This window comes from Typopeltis vanoorti, chromosome 9 (assembly GCF_054136105.1).
Source record: "Typopeltis vanoorti isolate ZY-2024b chromosome 9, IOZ_Tvanoo_1.0, whole genome shotgun sequence".
Lineage (NCBI taxonomy): Eukaryota > Metazoa > Arthropoda > Arachnida > Uropygi > Thelyphonidae > Typopeltis > Typopeltis vanoorti.
The window spans coordinates 62,844,819-62,864,464 of record NC_143557.1 but is presented as its reverse complement, the minus strand read 5'-3'; the positions used below and the strand labels follow the sequence as shown (position 1 = coordinate 62,864,464).

Below are 19,646 nucleotides of genomic sequence, written 5' to 3'. Positions count from 1 at the left end.
CTATTTTGGATAGTGGCCCTTCCCTTAATGCATAACATTAGACATATCTGCAGGAGATGTGTTTTGCATTATAGGAGATTGGTAGCTTGCTCCACCTTTGCAACGAGTTGCCCTAGTGTTGTACCACTTCACTCCAGTCCTGAAGATACTTTCAGGCGCAAACTTTGTTTGCTCACACTTGGATAAAGGATTAAACTAATTTTATTATACTCTAACCAAGTGAAAAATAAACTTTCAACAGGTAGTGGTTACTGCCTATTTCAGGACCTCTATAGACTCTTGTGTTTTTTGTATACTTCCAGTAGGATCTGCATATAATGGTGTAGGCAATTATAGATTTTTCATGTCTGCTGGGCTCTTCCCTGGTAAACTTATGGATTTCCTTATGCTTGAACATAGTATTCGCTATTATTAAATTATTCATAAGGCAAAGATTATTTTTTCTCCATTATTATTCCGGGTTATTTCTCCTTGTGATCCAACACTTTTTTTTGTTTCTTCATCCGCTTGGTTCCCTACCCTCTCATTAGGGTTTGTCATGTTTTTTTTTGATAAATTTGTGAAATTAGAAAACCGGTTTTTAAATTTAAAAAAAAAAAGTTTCAGATATTAGAAGTAATATGGAAAAATTAATTATTGAATTAAAAAAGTTAACATTTTGACATGAAATCACCTCGGGCACAAGCATATTGTAGTAAAACTAATCTTCATAAGTCAAGCAAATGTTTGACATGCAAATCCACAAATGCATTCTATTATGCTATTCTATGTGGCAGCCTTGGAATCGGAAGTGAGGAATTGAAAGATGATGTAGAGTGTGAAGAAGATATTATGGTGAGGATTTTTTAAATTCTCTTGATCTAGGTAATGACTGTGGATTCCCTATGTTGTCTGACAATTAGTCAATTTCCCAAATTAGAAAAATTTGCAATTCATAATATTAAAAGAATGTGTTATTTTAGCTTTCATGGAGCTTCTTAAAGTGTTGGGACCAGTACTCTAGCAGCTGAAGCCTTAAGGCAGCAAGATGCCAATTTATTAACAAGTGAAGGCACATTTGAATTTCTGCTAAATGAACTAAAAGTTTAAAGACTGAAATTAGTTCCAAATTATTAAATGCTTTAGAAGTATGAATTCAAGAAAAAAGACAAGTTGGATTGGTAATCCTTTTGCTATATTTGCAAAATCCACAAAACATTTCAACAAAGAAATCTAGTGTATTTTCACTAGTTTGAAAACTTGATATTATTAAGTTATCTGGAAAAATATTGTCTAGAATATATCCAAATTCTTGTATGGAAACAGATTTCGATGATGAATATATTGGAGACAGAGAAACTAATCAGTGCAATGCTCTAAAAGAAGCCATGGAAAAATTAATTCATGTTTCTTGAGAAACTTGAAGAAATTAATATCGAATCCGAAGACACTGAAGGCTAAATTTTCAGTATTTGAGGTAACCAATAAAAGAAAACAAAGAATTTAGATTTATTATTTGATGCTTGAAAGCAATAAAACCAAGTTCAGTAACCAGTGAGAGAGTATTTTCTATTTCAGGCAATTTTGTATCTAGAATAAGAACAAGATTAAGTAATCGTTCAGTGGACATTTTATGTTTTTTGAAATTGTATTTCCTGAAGAAAAATACTAAATAAAATTTAAAAAAATTATAATTTCTATTTTGTGTGGCTTTTAGTTATTTTAGTTTTTTTTTTTATTTGGTTTTGTATGGAGTATATTTTATTTTGTTATATTTTTGTAGTTCCATAAGTATTAAAGTGAAAAATTTTAAAATAGGTATAAATATTTTTTTACTGTTTTAATTATTATATTTTATTTTTTTTTGTAAAAATTCAAAACACAGTTTATTTGGAGATAGTGGAATTCGAAAACCAGTTTTTTCAAAAGTCGGTTTTTGTATAAACCATACCTCCTGTTAAGGTCTAGCAGTATAACATCCCCTTGAACTTCAGTTGTTTTTTTGTAACAGTTCAAAGAATTCATCTTTAATTTCTTTATTAGCGATATCATTTGGGCCATATGTAGTAAATACTCAGTTACCTGATTTAAAATTTATAGTGATTGTGAACAACCTTTCATTTATTCATTGCCATTTAATAATATATTCTTTGAGCTCTGGTTTAATTATGCATGGTACCCCTTGTTTTCCCCATTCTCTTGGGTTTACCCCTGAATAAAAAATTGTATATCCATCTTTCAATTTCAGGCAACCTTGGCCTTTCTTTTTTGTTTCTGTAACTATTAGGAGATCCGATCTCTTTTTTTCATCTATTAATTTGTTTTCTTTATTGTGTGAACTTTTAATGTTCCATGTTCTGTATCTCATGTGCCTTTTTTCTTGCTTTGTTATTAACCATTTAGGTAGTTAAGCTATCTCTTTGTGGTTTCTTTTAAGGTGTGTAGAGGATTAGCCTTCAGCACCTGAGTCTGGTGGTGGGGATGCCACATTTGAGGCCCCCAGACTGGCCTATGAGAAAAGTGCAATCCTATTGGTCAGCAGGATGCATTTTATTTCCCTTCTACCCTTCATAGTAAACTATGATGAGCATTCCCTGATCCGTTACCTGGGGAGGTGTCCAATATGGGTTACAGGTGTTCCCACACTGGTAGACATCTTACCTCATGATTCACTCCATTTTGTTCAGAAATTGACAGATATTTCAATCTTGTATTGCAACATCCTGGCATGTCTACATATTCTCTTTACACCAATGTATCCATTGTAGGTATTAAGCCTCATTGAAGAGCTCTTTTCACCAGATGATCCAAGACCTATTCCTCATGCCCACACATTGCATTAATATGCTATAGGTCTTGTGACCTTTTGTGTGTGGATCAGATAAAAAACAATGTAAAGAAATTGGAACTAAAAGTATTACTTAAACAGTCTTAGGACATCTGGCGAGAAAATGTTTTCAATAAGCTTGACACCTTCAAGGTATACTTAACACTGGTGTAAAGAGAGAATATTCCTAGTCTCTCTGAAGCTTGTAATCTTTGGAGAAGGCAGATTGGGGGGGGGGGGGACTATTCCAAACAACAGAAGTAGATGAAATGAAAGAAGAAACCGTGAAATTGATTTGGTTGAGTTCCAATGTGGACCATAAAAGACTTTCCTTCATGCTTACACGGTGATCAGAATACATCATGAAAATTATGGAAACAACTACCGTGTTAGAGTAAAACTTTAGTTTAATATCCTTTTACAGTGGACTATAAAAGGATGTGGGTTGACAGTGGCTCTTGTTCTCATGATTTTGGAGGAGAGTGAAGCAATAATAGTGGCTGATTCAGCAAAGTACTATTCCTAAAAGTTTCTAGAAAAGAGGCACATGGTAGAAACTGAACATCTAAGAGAGGGATTGAAGTAGATATGTGAGAGACAGATCATTAATTAGCCTGATTGCCTTCTTCTGGATAGAATAGAGCAATCTTTCTGGTGCACCACCCCAAATATGGGAGCAGTATTCCGTGGCTGGGCAGATTTGGGATTTGTATAGAGTTAGCAGGTGTGGAGGTATGAAGTAATGTCTTGTGAAAAAATATACAACTATTTTGACAACTGTAGAAGCTGTACTTGAAATGTGGTTGTGCCAGGAAAGATCGAAGGTGCAGGTCAGTCCAAGAAGAGAAATCTGATTGTGTTTGGATATCTCAGTATTATTGAAGGTAAGATGGAGGGGTGTTAGCTCTCTCTTGTGAGAGATCAGACAGGACTGAATTTTGGTGGCATTTTGAAGTCTTCAAGGTAGTCCTGCCCTATTGGGATATAGCTAGAAAATTAGAGTTCAGATCACTAGTAGGTGGATCTTGAGGCTTCTAATATTTTAGCCCTACAAGGTTTGTCAAATGAAAAGGAGGAATGAAGTGTACTGTTATCAGCAAAGCTATGGATATGATTGTAAGTCTGACATAGTGAGCAACCAGTGGAACAGTCTTTAAAAGTAACTTTGTATGGGCTACATAAAACCCTTATCTCCCTCTGATCCACACACACACACACACACACACACTGGTTTTTATATGGAAGACTGAATAACAGTTTCTTCCCCAAACTGATCCAAAACCTGCTGAAGATATGTTAACATCATGTTGTTGGGCCCGACACGAAGTTGGTTGATCAACCTACAGTACATTAGTGGCGTTTATTAGAGGAGATTTGGGAAAGGACAAACTTATTCACACTAAATTTTGAATACCCTTGAATTGTATTCCTTGGGAACTGGGGGGGGGGGGGGGGAGCTGTTCTAAAATACAGCAGGAAAGAAGAAGGAACATAAACTTGTTTTGAGTGTGGAGGTGGATTGAACAGGTATTGGGTGGTAGCTGCATGTGTTTCATTGGATTTGGTAGAGAAAGGGAAATTATTGATGCTAGCTTGGATGAACATTTACCATTGAAATAGTTATAGAAGATGCATGCAGTAGTAACCAAACACCTATGCAAGAGTGGTTGGAATGAGTTGGTAAGAGATGAGTCATGAATTGGTATAATGCTATCTTCTGTATTGCATTCAGTATTTTTAGGCAACTCTTGGGGGATACCTAACATGTGCGAGTAGTAGAAAATCCATGGATTTGTGATTTGGACAGGATTAATAGCTGCTCAGAGGTAAAGTAATGCCTTGAGCAAAAGAGGAATCCTAATTTAATGTGTTAATGCCAGGGGAGTCTTGATGTCAAGTTAATCCTAAGGAAAGAAATCTCATCTTGCCTGGAGATTTGGATGTTGTCAAAGGTGAGACTTGGAGACTATGGATTTTTTTTTTTTCCCCCTGTGGGAAATAAACTAGAACTGTGTTTTTCAGGCATTGAAATTGACAGCGTTATCCAAGTCCCCATCAAAGAATGGTTTAGAGATCAGAATTTAGTTTTGCAACAGTTGTTGCTCTGTAGGTTGTGGCAGTTTATTTGGTGCAAGGTTTGTCAAGTGTCAGCAATTGATGGTCAACTGGATCAGGTCATTGATATATAGAAGAAAGAGGATAGGTGAGAGGACAAAAGTTGGGTGTTGATGGTTTTTTTTTCTCTCTCTCTCTCCATTAATTTAACGAGGTGAGAGGTTGGGCAGTAGGAATAAGTTGTACATGAGTTAATTTCCAAGGTGTAGGGTAGATGCCATGGAGCAAGAGAGGAAAAAGAGGTCATGCAGCAGTCAATTCTGGAGCACAGATCTTCAGCAAAACTTGAAGAATGCCATCAGGGCTAGGGGACTTTCCATATCTAATTTGGACAGAAATTTTCTGGTCAATTTTTAGTGAAAGGTAAATGGAGGTGTTGGGTGGTTGGGGGATGTACCAAAATCACCTATACAAGCATTCGAGGAAAAGTATGATGCCAGGAGATTTGCTTTTACTGTGTGTGCCAATGCAAGAGATGGGTCTAAGCACAGTTGCTGCGGGAGTAGTGTTGGACAGAAGTTGTCAACTGCTTTAGCAAGAGACCAGAATACATGGCTGTCATTTGGGCACAATCCAAGTCCTGCTTTTGGCTCTTTGGAAATAGATTTTTGCTGCATTGATGATTTTCTTGCAGATGTTTCATGCTTAGGAGGAAGCAGTGAGAGAAGGTAGAGTTTTGATGACTGCCAGTTGCTGTAAGCTTGGCTCTTTGTTTGTATAGCCCTGGCATATCTTTTGGAGAACCAGAGCTTACTTGATAAGAAGATAGGGAATGGGATTGTTTTAGATGTTCGAATTTGCACACACACACATGCACCAAAAAAAAAAAAAACACTGGAATTCAACAGTTTGTTGGCATTATATAAGCCCATCTATACTGGACACTTTCATCTCTTCACATTCCAAAAATTAAGCATAATTCATAGTCTCTTCTGTCAATTTGTCCTGAATATATTTTCAAGAGCACAGCCAATAGATACTATTTTCTAATTGATGAGAACTCAAAGGTCAAAACCAGTTTGGGTAGTGCTTTCCAATAATGTTTTTGCATTATGAAATGCTTAGGCAATTGATGTGAAAGTCAGCAGTCTCTGCACAAGTAGTCCAGTTGTGAAGATACTACACATGCAAACATTTTGCTTACATGTGGGTAAAGGATTACAACAAAGAATAAAGTTTTGTGTTAATTATTTACAAACAATGCATCCTATTTTTCTTTCAATATGCGCATGGCAGAAAGTTTTACACTTTGCTCAGTTTATAGTGCCAGTCTCTGCTTTACTCCACAGTAAATGGTGCTGCAGGCCATCATATCAATACAACATACAAGTAGTTCCAAATTGCAGCTTTTATAGATCCAAGTATTAGTCTTAAGTTATTAAATTTCTTATTTCTGGAGATAAGTTTGATAGAAATGTATCACACTTTAAGAATGAAACCAGGTCAGAGTCTAGAATCAAAACAGACAGGCAGCAACAGCAGTGATGGACAAGGATTACATTGATATACTGAACAAGGATTGCTGAATCATAGCTCATGAATTGTGTAATGAAGTGAGTAGGAAAACCAGTAGTGATGACCATCATTAATGATCTAGGATACAATGCAGTTTGCACACAATTGGGTTCCGAAAATGCTGAGTGAGGAGCACAAAGAAGCCTGGAAAGTCATAAATAATAAATTCAAAAGACAGCCTTTTACAGGTAGTCATAGCATTTGTGTTCTGAGACCAAGTCAGCAAGCAAAAATAGGATTTTGCTTGCTGACTTTTTGGGGAGAGAGAGAGGCACTGTGATCAATTGTGATGAATCGTATATGGAGACTGCTGAAATTATGAAGAGAAAAAAAAAGTTGCAGAGTTTAGCCCACAAGAACCAATGAGGTTGTGAGTCTTGACCTTACACCACTTTATATTTATATATATGGGAAGTATTTGCAGATCCCCCCCCCCCCCAATCAAACTTATTCACAGCACTAATGTATTTTAGGGTAAGTAACCTCTCATTTCCAGTTGCCATATTCACCTTAATGAATTTTTGCTACTTTTTAATAGTAAATAAGTAATAATGGAAAAAGTTAGAGATTCTTAAATATACCCCTGGGAAGTTAGATAGCCTTATACAAGAACTTGAAGCAATGAAAATTGACATTGAATCAGTGAAGCCAAATGGACTAATAGTGGAAAAATAAACAGCCATTAAATTATATACTCATGGAGACAGTCATAGGAATGAAGTAGCATTTGTATTAAAAAATAAGATTATGCAATCCTTACTTGGATTTTGATCTCTAAGTGACAGGATAATTGCATAAAAAATTGCAGCTCGACCTTTTAATATTTTTATTGTCGAAATATATGCACCTACTTCTGATTACCCAGATGAAGATGTACAGGGTGTCCCAAAATTCACGCAAGATTTAAATTTAGTGCCATTTGTGCGGTAAAGTGTTGCCAACGAGAAAAAAAAAGACAGCGTGATAGCTGACAGTTCACCGTTATTAAAAATGACCACACACACAGCGAAGAGAGTTCGTTGAATGGATTATGGAACAACAACAAGTGGATGCTTATTTTTCGAACAAAATCATCTTCAACGATGAGACTCATTTTCATCTTGATGGCTTCGTTAATCGACAAAATTGTCGCATTTGGCGTTCAGAAAATCCACGAGTGATTGTTGAGAAACAAATGCATCCACAACGTGTCACTGTTTGGTGCGGATTTTGGACTGGAGGCATCATCGGTCCATTCTTCGAAAATGCGGCTGGTAAGGCAATAACAGTTAATGGTGCTCGCTATTGCGACATGATAATCCAGTTTTTTGTGCCTAAATTGCAAGATATGGATGCGGACGACATGTGGTTTCAACAAGACGGTGCCACATGCCATACAGCCCGAGAAACAATTCAATTACTGCATGAGTCATTTCCTGGTCGTGTAATTTCCCGTTTTGGTGATCAGAATTGGCCGCCCAAATCATGTGACTTAACGCCGTTGGACTTTTTTCTTTGGGGTTTTTTGAAGTCTAAGGTTTATGCCAACAAGCCCACGACCACCCACGCCTTGAAGGAGGAAATTGAGCGCTGTATCAACGAAATTCAGCCACATTTATGCAAAACGGTCATGGAAAATTTTGACAAAAGAGTGCATATGTGCCAGCAAAGCCCTGGAGGCCATTTACGTGATATGCTATTCCATGCATAACCCTATACTGTATACTTTATGAATCAATAAGAAATTACAATTTTTAATTAAAAACCTGTGTTTTCTATCAAAATTACTTCTTGCGTGAATTTGGGGACACCCTGTAGAATGCTTCTATGAAGGCATTCAAAATACACTTAGCAACGCTAAATCAGATAACATAACTACCATTATGGGAGATCTAAATGCTAAAGTAGGCTCAGAAAAGATCTCCTGCATGGGGAAAACGACCAGGGCCTGGGACATAGAAATCCAAGAAGAGAAAGATTAATACAGTTCTGTGAAGAAAACAATCTGGTAATAGCAAACACTTTATTTAACCACCCTCCTAGAAGACTTTACACATGGAAAAGTCCTGGAGAGAGCTGTAGGAACTGATTGGCTATATAATGATTAAAAAAATATCCCAGAATAACATCTTACAAGCCAAAACATACCCATGGTATGTTTTGTAAACGCACGCTTATATTGGATCAGACCACAACCCCGTGGTCATTAAAGCAGCAATAAAATTAAAGAAAACAATGAAACCTATAAACATAGACAAATATGATCTTGGCTCCCTTAAAAATCAAGAAATACAAGATAAATTTTTAAAGGAACTGGCACAATTCACTGCTGTTAATGTTCCTGATTCCACCAAGTATCCTTACCCTAAAGACGAAATTAGATGGCATAAAAAAGACAGTAAAACAAAAAAATTCCCAAATTTGAGAAGAAAATGAGTAATCCCTGGATGAATGACAAGATACTGAAAATGATGGAGGAAAGAAAGAAACACAAAAATCATCCTGAATACAAGAACTTAAACAAGGAGATCAGGAAAGAATGTAGAATTGCAAAAGAACTATGGTTCAACAACAAATGCAAGGAAATTGAACTTCTGAACACAAAGCACAAAACCAGAGAACTTCATGAAAAAGTTCTGGAAAAGTAGCTGAAAATAAAAAAAAATCTTCAAAACCTACTAGAAGAGATGCTGATGCTCTGTGAAAAATATGGACTTAATTTCAACTTCAAAAAAACTAAAACCATGCTGATGACAAGAGAAAAAGGGAAAATACCCGATATAAATATTAAATTCAGACGAAATACTTTAGATCAAGTAGAGAGTTATATTCGGGAGCTAACTTGCAAAAGGGCAGGCTCTCATTGCATTGAAGATATCAGTGGAAACATCTTAACCCATTTGGTCCCAAGAATTTTTTTTTTAAAAAAAGGGCAATTTTTTTCATATTATTTAATTGAAAACGTGTCAGAATGCTATACTATACTGGCAGTTAAAAAAAAAAAAAGTGTACTCGTATGAGTACATTGGGCAGATCAGGCGTCAAAATTAACAAACTGCTTAGCAGAGCGATGCCCAAAATACGTGATCATTACTTCATTAATTGAGAGACGTTTGTTGAATATGCCAAACGGTTGAAATTTTTTATTTAGTTTATCCATTAGAGGTCTTATTTTATCAATTTGTGAATTATCGGTCAAATGTAGATATTTCTTGAAAACGGTTCCTTGACATACTGTTGGCCACTGGGGGAACCAGGAGATACTCATCTAAACAACGATAGTGACGCTCTCTTGGCAACTGTGGTATCCACTTAGAAGCAGAATTGCGATAAATATCTTGATGCCTTCTTCAGTTACTTGAAATACATGATTATTTTTCTGCGTAGCTTACAAATTGGTCTATTCAATAATAACGGTAATAATTTCTTTATCGATAAATATTTCAACTGGAGTTTTATTTTGGATTTGGTCCTTCACATTATTCAGACGGTCCATATACCGTGTAGTTACTGCCATATTGATGTCTAAGCTATCTTCTGTCCATACGGGCTCGTTGGTAATTACTTTATCTTGCACAGCCAAGCAACGTTGTCTTATTGTGACTAGAGGAAGATCATCATCACTGTCTGATATGTCACTCACATAATGAAGCTCTATTTTCCCTGAAACATCATTGGGAAGGTGGTCAGGCTGAAGATCATCATCAATATCCTCATTATCTGTTTGATAATCAACATTGGGAGGAATGATAACTACAGATATATCTTGGTGATTGGAATTTGCTATATCGTCCACAGCTAACCCAAGTGTTCTGTAACGCTTTCCATAAAACTGAACTGGACTTATTGGCTGAAATTCATTGGGGTCCATTTTTTTCAGAGGTACTAAACTTATATATTGACTCCTTATAAGCTCACCATTCTCAAATGAGTATAGGTCCATTTTGTATGCGTTGTCAACCCATAATCAAACACAGGTGCTGATATATAAAAAAATGTATTTAGTACTTACCTTTGTAACACATAGCACAATGAAAAAATATTCGAAAAAACTACAAGACATAAAGCACTTGAATTATCATACAGAAATTGACAGGTCAGTTTTAGAATATGTACTGAAAAGGTATGACTATAGCATCACCTAACTTTTAATTTGTGAAAATGTGGCAGATGAGGGCTTGCTAAAACTGTAACCTTGCCTGATGTTTGACTGTCATGCAAGAGATGTCACCACTAGGCCATTTTAGGTGCTGTACTCAAATGAGTATGCTGAGATAAAATGGGTTACCATTTTATCTGGAGAAAAATAAAATAAGGGATAGATGGGTAGAGTTCAAAGGAACTCTACAATCATGATAGAATAGATAAATCAATGCGAGAAGATTTGGATGGGCCTACTATTCTTACCTAGGAAGTAACAAATGCCATTAGGAATCTAAGACCAGGAATGGATGGAATTATGGCAGAATATCTAAAGGCTTTAGATGATCACTGACTGACATATGTAACAAAATATACAAAACTGGACACCTGCCAAAATATTTTAAGCACCCAATGTTCCTACCAATGCCTAAAAAATTGAAGACAATCAAATGTGAAGAGTACAGAACAATCAGTCAGATAGCAAAAGTTATGTTATATATCATCGTAGAAAGAAATAAACATAAAATCAAAATGGAAATTAATGAAACACAATCTGGTTTTCAGGAAAATAAAGGAACTAGAGATGTCTCTTCAGCATTAAAACTATTATAGAAAGATATCTGGAGAAGCAGAACAAAGTCTACTTATGTTTTATTTATTACACAAAAGCCTTTGACAATATACAACATGAACAACTAATCCAATACATCAGAAATTTAGGAGTAGATGGTAAAGATACCAGATTACTGATAAATCTATATTGAGAGCAAACTGCCTCAATAAAGATATCAGGAGAAATCTGAGAGGAATTCCCAGTAAAGAAGGATGTCAGACAAGGCTGTGTTTTTCTCTTATATTGTTTAACCTCTATGCTGAAAATATTTTCGAGCAATTAGAAGAATTTAAAGGAGTCCGCACAGGAGGCAGGAATATAAACAACTTAAGATATGCAGGTGATACAGTACTGCTAGCTGAAAATAAAAAAAATCTTCAAAACCTACTAGAAGAGACACTGAAGCTAAGTGAAAAATATGGACTTGATTTGAACTTCAAAAACTAAAACCATGCTGGTAACAAGAGAAAAAGGGAAAATACCCGATGTAAATATTAAGATCAGAGGAAATACTTTAGATCAAGTAGAGAGTTATATATTCAGGTCAACTAATTACAGATAATGGAAAGTGTGATAAGAAAATATTAAGAATAGAAATTGCTAGATCAACGTTCATTAGCATGAAAAACATTCCGACCTCAAGGGAAATTCACACAAAAACAAGAATTAGGCTGTCCAAATGCTACATATGGTCAACACTGCTATATGGAGCAGAAACTTGAACAATATCAAAATATTGCAAAAATAAACTAAAAGCCTTTGAGATGTGGATCCTCAGAAGAATTCTTAGTTGCATGGACTGCCAAAAAAAAAACTTATTTAGAAATATTAGAGATGATTGGAGAAGATAGGAATCTGTTGAAAAACATTAAGAAAAGGAAAAACCACCTATCTTGGTCACATACTAAGGCATGAATCACTACAAAAAACACTTCTAGAATGAATGATACATGGAAAAAGAAGAGGAAGACAAAGAACAGATTGGATGAGAAATATTAATGACTGGACCTTTTTGTCCTATGAAGAATGCAAAAGAGAAGCACAAAACTGTACATGGTGGAAGCTCATGGTAGTCAACCTCTGGGAAGGAGATGACATCTGACAAGACAAGAGAAATATACACCATTCATACATGCCAGCACAAATTGAAACACAGAGTGCATTGATCTCTTTAAGGATCTATTTTGGTGTTTTGTTTTCAGAGATGGTACAAATGTACTAAAGATTGTTCAAGCTTGTATTGTAAAGCTTGCTAATTGTCTGTTATGAAATTATAATTTCAGTGAATAGATATGTGTAGTTTAATAAATATTGTAGTACTTTGTCATTGGTAAGGTTTGCCAACAACTTGCACCAGAATCGAAATAATTACAGCTTAGGTTATTAAACATCTCTTAGTAGGCTTTTCGTGTATGTTTGGCACCTTCTGAAAATAGAAATTCTATAATGATTTAGTTTCTATAAATTTCAGTATGCAAGTTGCATGTTCAAATAACATCAAATTATACATTTCCAGAGCATTCATAAGGAAGCATTATATATATCACAGCAGGTGTAAACATGTACTGGCACATGGTTCTGAATCCCTGACTTGGAGTTGCAAATCCAAGTAACCTGACTTGACCAGCTTCATTTTATCACTTAAAGTTTAACTACAATTTATTCCCTCTGCTGATGTGCTTTGAAACAGTCTCCAGACTTTTTAAATGTACAGAAAACTTTATTTCTTCCTCACAAACAAAACTAACTCTGAATGCTGTTTAGTTTTAGATATATGTATTCCAGTATAAATATTGAGTATTTTGTGAAGTTCATGCTGTAGTTGCTCGAGATAGACATGTTTCCTGGTGGAAAGCCAATAGTAATAAAACTATCATTGCTGTTTTATGCTCATAATGAAAATTTAAATAGAATGAATATAGTACAAAGAGAAATAAGTAAATAGCAGGTTTGATCATTCTAATATTTCGTCTGTCACGGAGACATCTTCAAGACCCCAGTATTAAAATTGTGTTAACACAAAAGCAATGCTTTTTAATTACTTCTCTTTATGCTGTGTTATTTTCATTAATTATTGCTAATTCATAATTCAAATTACTTCATATTAATGAATTAATATGAAAGTGGTGATGTGGATGGTTATCAGAGTAGTTGAGTCCAGGACAAGGCATCTGATTAGCAGTCTGCTACAGGGCTCTGTACTTGGGCCACTGCTGATATAAAGCTGAGAGCAATAATTAATAAGGATGATGTGAAGATCTTGCAGGACAGCTTGTATAGAATGTGGTTGAGTGTAAGTATGCATATTGGGATGAAAAGATTATCAGCTATGTACCGCATTGATAGAACTGCGAGAAATTATGGAGGCTAGACCTTCATTTGGAGATCCGACTGGAGTCTGGGTTAAAATTCAGAGGCCATAATGCATAGAATTTCCTGATTATTGAAGAACACACTAGCAAGCAGAGATGGGAAAGTCATCATACTTCGTAGTCCTCAATATGGTTCCATCTTGACTATTGTGCACAATGTCAGATGGGTGGAAAGGATCTGGAGGCAGGTCACCAAGATGGTGTTGGGATGCTCCTTATGAGGATAGATTGAAGATTGTGGGTTACAGAAATTGGTGGATAGGAGGAAACATGATAGACATTAGTAGCTTGTAGGATTGACACAGATGAAATTTTTCAGTACATGACTAGTATAGGGCAAACTAAGAGTCATCCATTGAAATTAAGAAAGTTCAATTAGCAAGGGAGTGAGTGATAGATTTTTTGCTTTGAGAGTGATTAATGAGTGAAATAGTTTGCCAGAGTCATTTGTGGGTACTGTGACATCTTCAAAACAAAGTACAATCGGTATTGTGCAAATAAAAGTTTTCAGAATGTTAGTGGATCTACCACAATGAGTATGGACTCTGGTGTCCATTATGATAATAAATTATTAAAATTTTATTATGAGAATCACTGATAATGAGTTGCATGATTTTTCAGTTAACCTCAATATCTCCCTATACGGTATGATCCAGTATGTGAATTTTTATGTGAATCTTGCAAATGAAAGGGTTGTGGACCTGCCATACATTAGTACTGTCGGTGGTTTAAGAGTTAGATAATCTGAAGATGGTATTTTTCAAGCTTCACTCTTCCAGTAAACAGAATAGTGGTATGACACGAGTTAATGAAATTCATCTTCTACCTAAGTCATTCAGATTATACATACATTCATACAGTGAGATTAAGACTATCTACCTGGCCATGCAAACTAGCATTTTTATAAATTAAAGATGCCAAGGAATTATGTTCTTGCTTAATCCTTTATCCAAGTGTAAGCAAAGTTTGAGTCTGAAGTATCTTCAGGACTGGACCACTATATTGAGGCTAATGACTTCACATCACTTGCCTTAGTATCCCATAATGCAAAGCACATATCCTTTCAGACATGTATAATGCTATGCATTATGGTAACGGTCACTACCCAGACTGGTTTATAGCATTATATATGTCTGAAAGGATATGTGCTTTGCATTATGGGATACTAAGGCAAGTGATGTGAAGTCCATTAGCTTCTATATATGTATTGCCCAGTCCTGAAGATCCTTCAGGTGTAAACTTTGTTTGCTTACACTTGAACAAAGGATTAAACCAAGAATATAATTTCTTGATCTCTTTAATTTTATAATATAACCAAGTGAAAAAAACTTCCAACAAAACAAACCTTTTTATTCAGAAACTTGTTTTTGGACATACTCTGTTTTTTTTTTAAAGAAGCAATATTCCCTTGCCTTTACTTACCTCAGTGGACATAATATTTAGTAATGGTTTATCCTCTTTAATTTTGAATACCTGTGTGGCTGCAACCTTAAAAAGAGTTTTGTTTTAATGCAAACCTTCAAATAACAAGTCATTAAATTCATATATAACAATTGATTTCATTTGATTTCTCTCAGTACATTAAAGAAAATACTTTTGGAAGTAGATTGCATATCATAAAATATTGCAATTGTTTTAATACATGACTTGTCCAGTATTGCCTACTGATCCTACATACTCAATTCCAGTCTTACAGTAGGTTAACTCAATGGATTATGTATGCCCTGATTATTTCTTCCTGGCGAGTGGCTGTCTTGATGTTTATTGGGACATTCCTTGATGACATGTTTACCATTTGACAGTACAGCATTTGCTTTGTCAGTCAGTGAACAGTTGTTTGATTTCAGAGGTGTTTTTGCTTTTCTTTATTATATTTGTAGTTAAATCTTTAATTTTGAGTATTTGCTGGAACAAGGTTGAAATGATGCTTACAGTTAAAAATCTGTAATACTTACACAAAGTACTTGAGTCACTAGGTATAAGCAGAGTTGCTTAATTTGATGCCTGAAGAATGTAAGCCAAGGATAGCCTCTTGGCATGTTATCTTTAAACTAGGTAGCAGAATTTCTGACCTATTGCTGGTGGATTTACCAGTCTTGTTAGCAGAAGTTTGAAATGGGTTTTCATATGCTGTTTTTTGTTCTCCCCTAGTGGTAACTCATGGCTTAACTCCTAGTGGCTGACAAATACTTTGTGTTAGAAAAATCTTTATTAACATAAACAAATGAACTCTTTAAAGCATAACACTTCAGTTTTACTTGCAGGTATTTTTTGTAGGATCATGCAACTGCACATATGTTTGACAAAGTGAGTATGCTGTTGAATGGTAACCATTTGAGTTAGATTATCATATGCATGCATTCACATTCATTATTGCCTGGGATGCATGTCTGTCCAAGCACTCTTAACCATTTCTTGCATTTAAAAAAGTATATTACAGTTCATGATTTTGACACAAAGGCTCATTGTGTGTCAAGTTAGACTTCATCTTCTTGGAAACTACTTTTTTTATCCAGCGATATTGCATAATCAGTTGCGTGATCCTCATTCATGAAGTACAATTACCAAATGTGCTTGGATGGTGTATAGCCATTCTGACATCAGCTAATTATTATTATTATTATTACATGACACCTCCAGGGAGTCCAAAGACTCATTGGGGGAAGGCACCTACTCTACAGCTTTCTGTTTCCACTAACTACACCGAACCACCATCTACACCAACGCCAAACACCACCACTAGTATTTTCACAGACAATCACAAACATCCATGCCCACGGCAAGATTCGAACCTACGGCCTCTTTACTGGAGAGCGGACACACTAACCACTCGGCCAGCCAGGCTGGCATGACACTTTACACATAACACATTATCCATATGTTAAGGCTTAAGTGCTGAGAAATGTTTAAAAACTAATTTTAATGCTTCAAGTAATCAAGGTTTTAAATGAGCAGAGTGTGTGTGGAGGGGGGGATAGTAAAAATCCTCAAAACCAATTGACCTCTAAAACATAATAGATGCTAATAGTGTGTGTGTGTGGGAGAGATAGTAAAAATTCCTCAATGTTTTAGGGGTGAATTGGGTTTGTGGATTTTTACTATCCCTCCTACACACACACGTATAAACTACTCATTTAAAACTTTGATTACTTGAAGCATTAAAATTAGCTTTTAAACATTTCTTAGCACTGTCAATACTCCATTAAATCTCCAACATGATGTTGCCTAAGCACTTAAGCCTGAACATATGGATAATGTGTTATGTGTAAAGTGTCATGCCAGCCTGGCTGGCCGAGTGGTTAGCGTGTCCGCTCTCCAGTCAAGAGGCTGCAGGTTCGAATCCTGCCGTGGGCATGGATGTTTGATTGTCAAGTGATATCATAACGAAAAATTGGTCTCTTATCCTCTGCCATCATTTCTAATTTTTCTTGGAGGAACAAAATTTACAAACAGGATAGAGGGAACTCTCCCCCCCCCCCCCAAACCTATCTGGCTAAGATATATAGATGTGTCCTCTGTCTGGCCTCAATGGCCAGACACATTAGACTGCTTTCTCTTTCACCTCAGTAGTCTACCAGAAATTCAGTTTAGGATGGAACAGGAAAATAACAGTATACTCTTCCTTAAACACCTTAGTGACATGCTTTATGAATCGTAATCTCTTCTTCGTTGTACACTATCTGATCAAAAGTATCCAAATACCTACTCGAAACTGCAATCAGACTTGTGACACACTTTCCAGTAATGGACATTAATACAGGATGGGTCCAACCTTTGTTTCTATGACAGCTCTAACTCTGCTGGGGAGACTTCCTATCAGGTGTTGGAACGTCTCTGGAGGAATGGCAGCCCGTTCTTTCTGAAGAGCTATAGCCAGAGCAGTTCGTGATATGGGTCGTTGGGGTCTGGAGTGAAGTCACCATTCTAATTCATCCCAAAGGTGTTCTATGGGATTCAAGTCAGGTCTCTGGGCAGCCAGTTCATTTCTGGAACGTTATTGTCCACAAACCGTTCCCTCACAGACCTTGCTTTATGGCAGGTAGCATTGTCATGCTCATACAGACAATAGTCATCACCGAATTGATCTTCTACCATAGACAGTACGCAGTGGATCAAAATGTCCTTGTACCCTTCCGCATTTAGATTTCCGTGTAGTGTTACAAGAGGGTCAAATCCATTCCATGAAAAACTCTCCCACGCTAAACACCACTCCTCCAAATTTCACTGTTGGCACTCTACACATGTTTGTAGGAATCATTCTCCAGGAATTTGCCACGCCCAGATCCTGCCACATTGTAAAATGTGATTCATCACTCCAAATCACACGTTTCCAATTGCTCAGTGGCATCGCTCTTTATGCCACTACAGGCAGCGCTTAGCATTCACAGGAGAAATTTTTGGTTTATAGTCAGCTGCCCGACCATAGAACCCCATTCCTCTTAACTCTCGATGCACAGTCATGGTGCTGGCTGGACAGTTAGTAGCACTGCGGAACTCCCAGGTGATTGTTTAACTCAATGTTTGTGATTTCCGCAAACCACCTTCTTCAATGCTCGACGGTCCCTGTCATTAAACGTGGCCTGCCTGACCATGGTTTTGTTGTGGTTGTGCCTTCACATTTCCACTTCACAATCATGTCACCAACTGTTTGACTTGGGCAACTTGAGGAGGTTTGAAATGTCTCTGACAGAATTCTTACAGATGTGGAAATCAATAACTAGTCCATGTTCGAAGTCGCTGAGCTCCCTTGACCTACCCATTCTGCTCGTACTTCTTACTACTGAACAACACACAGCTCCGTGCCTCCTTTTATACCCATAAATAAGGTCGTAGTGATATCTAGACGTCAGTTTATGAATTTCAGAGCAGTGTCTGGATACTTTTGATCGGATAGTGTATGTAGAAAACCCACTCACACAGGCAGATGCATTCAAACTTTCTAACCACCACCCTTCTCAACAATATGGCATCATTAAAACTAACCAATAGAGCCTCCAACCTCTGTTCCAGTGGAACCTCGCAACAGAACTCACATATATACAACACCAATGCCTATAGTACTTACATAATTTGGTAAACCCCCCCCCCCCTCAAGTCCTAGCTATCCCTTCAAAAAGATTTCAGAAATGCCATTACCATCCCATTATGATAAGGGTACATCAGAAAAACAAAAATAGCCAGGTCCTTAAAGTACAACTCTACATAATAGCTTTTAAGCCTCACCAGAAGCTTGCTGCCTTTCCTTTCTACTAAAGATTAGCTCCTTCCTCTCTCAGCACCTGGCATATATAAAATACCCTGTTCTTGCAAGATGGCATACTTTCGACAGACAGGTAGATCAGCCACCATCCATTGAGATAAACAAAACTTTGACCATTGTTGTGATTGCGGATTAATCTGTTCTTGCAGGCCATATATTGGATACCACTCAGCATCTTCTGGAAGAAACCATGATGCTCCATCACAGTAAATTTAAAGACTTTTTTTGGAATCTACAGTTGCACTCAGAAATCAACCAAATTTAAACAGATATGGTTGCAAAAAAATTCTAAAATTTGGGAAACATTAATCATCAGAGATCATAATTTATCTCCTAGGCCACAAAATGCCCATAGAGGGTGCACCACCTAGATAGTAGTTTAGAGTTGTAGCCATGTATTTTGAGTATTGTGTTGTCTTTGTGTTACAAGTGTTAGTTGTACTTCTTGAAGAAATTTCTGACTGAAAAATATTGGAAGCATTAAATTTAGTTTTTAATCCTTAGTTTGGTCAGTACTCCATTAAACCTACAACATGATCAACTAATTATAGCAAAAGCAATATTCGTGAGCTTCTTTTTTTCCTCAGAAATTTTATGAGAAAATTTGTGCACAAGGAACTTAGTGCTAATATAATCAATTGTACTGAACATGCCTCGGTCAACCTGTCCCTTTCTGGGAAGGCATTCTTGTTCTCTGTTTTGGTCTGCCTTCTCATTACCTGTTATGCCATAATGAACTGCCACTATGGCTGTCAAAAAGGTCTGACCCAACCATGCTTGTATAGTACATTTAGAAGATTGCCCATTGGAAAGTTTAGTGTTGTCAGAGATCGTAAGAACATG

General features: G+C 36.4%; 1 protein-coding gene across 2 annotated transcripts in view; it reads left to right on the top strand.

Moving 5' to 3' along the window:
- LOC150103091 (uncharacterized) overlaps nt 1-19,646 on the top strand; it is an 86,201-nt gene that overhangs the window by 24,067 nt on the left and 42,488 nt on the right. The window contains exon 2 of one of the 2 annotated variants that reach the window (XM_090398577.1): nt 15,808-15,850. The exons of the other annotated variant lie outside the window; for it this stretch is intronic. Within the exon in view, the coding sequence (XP_090254703.1) occupies nt 15,839-15,850 (12 nt within the window). The 5' untranslated portion in view covers nt 15,808-15,838. The remainder of the gene's footprint in view (nt 1-15,807; nt 15,851-19,646) is intronic. 2 annotated transcript variants of the gene reach the window in all.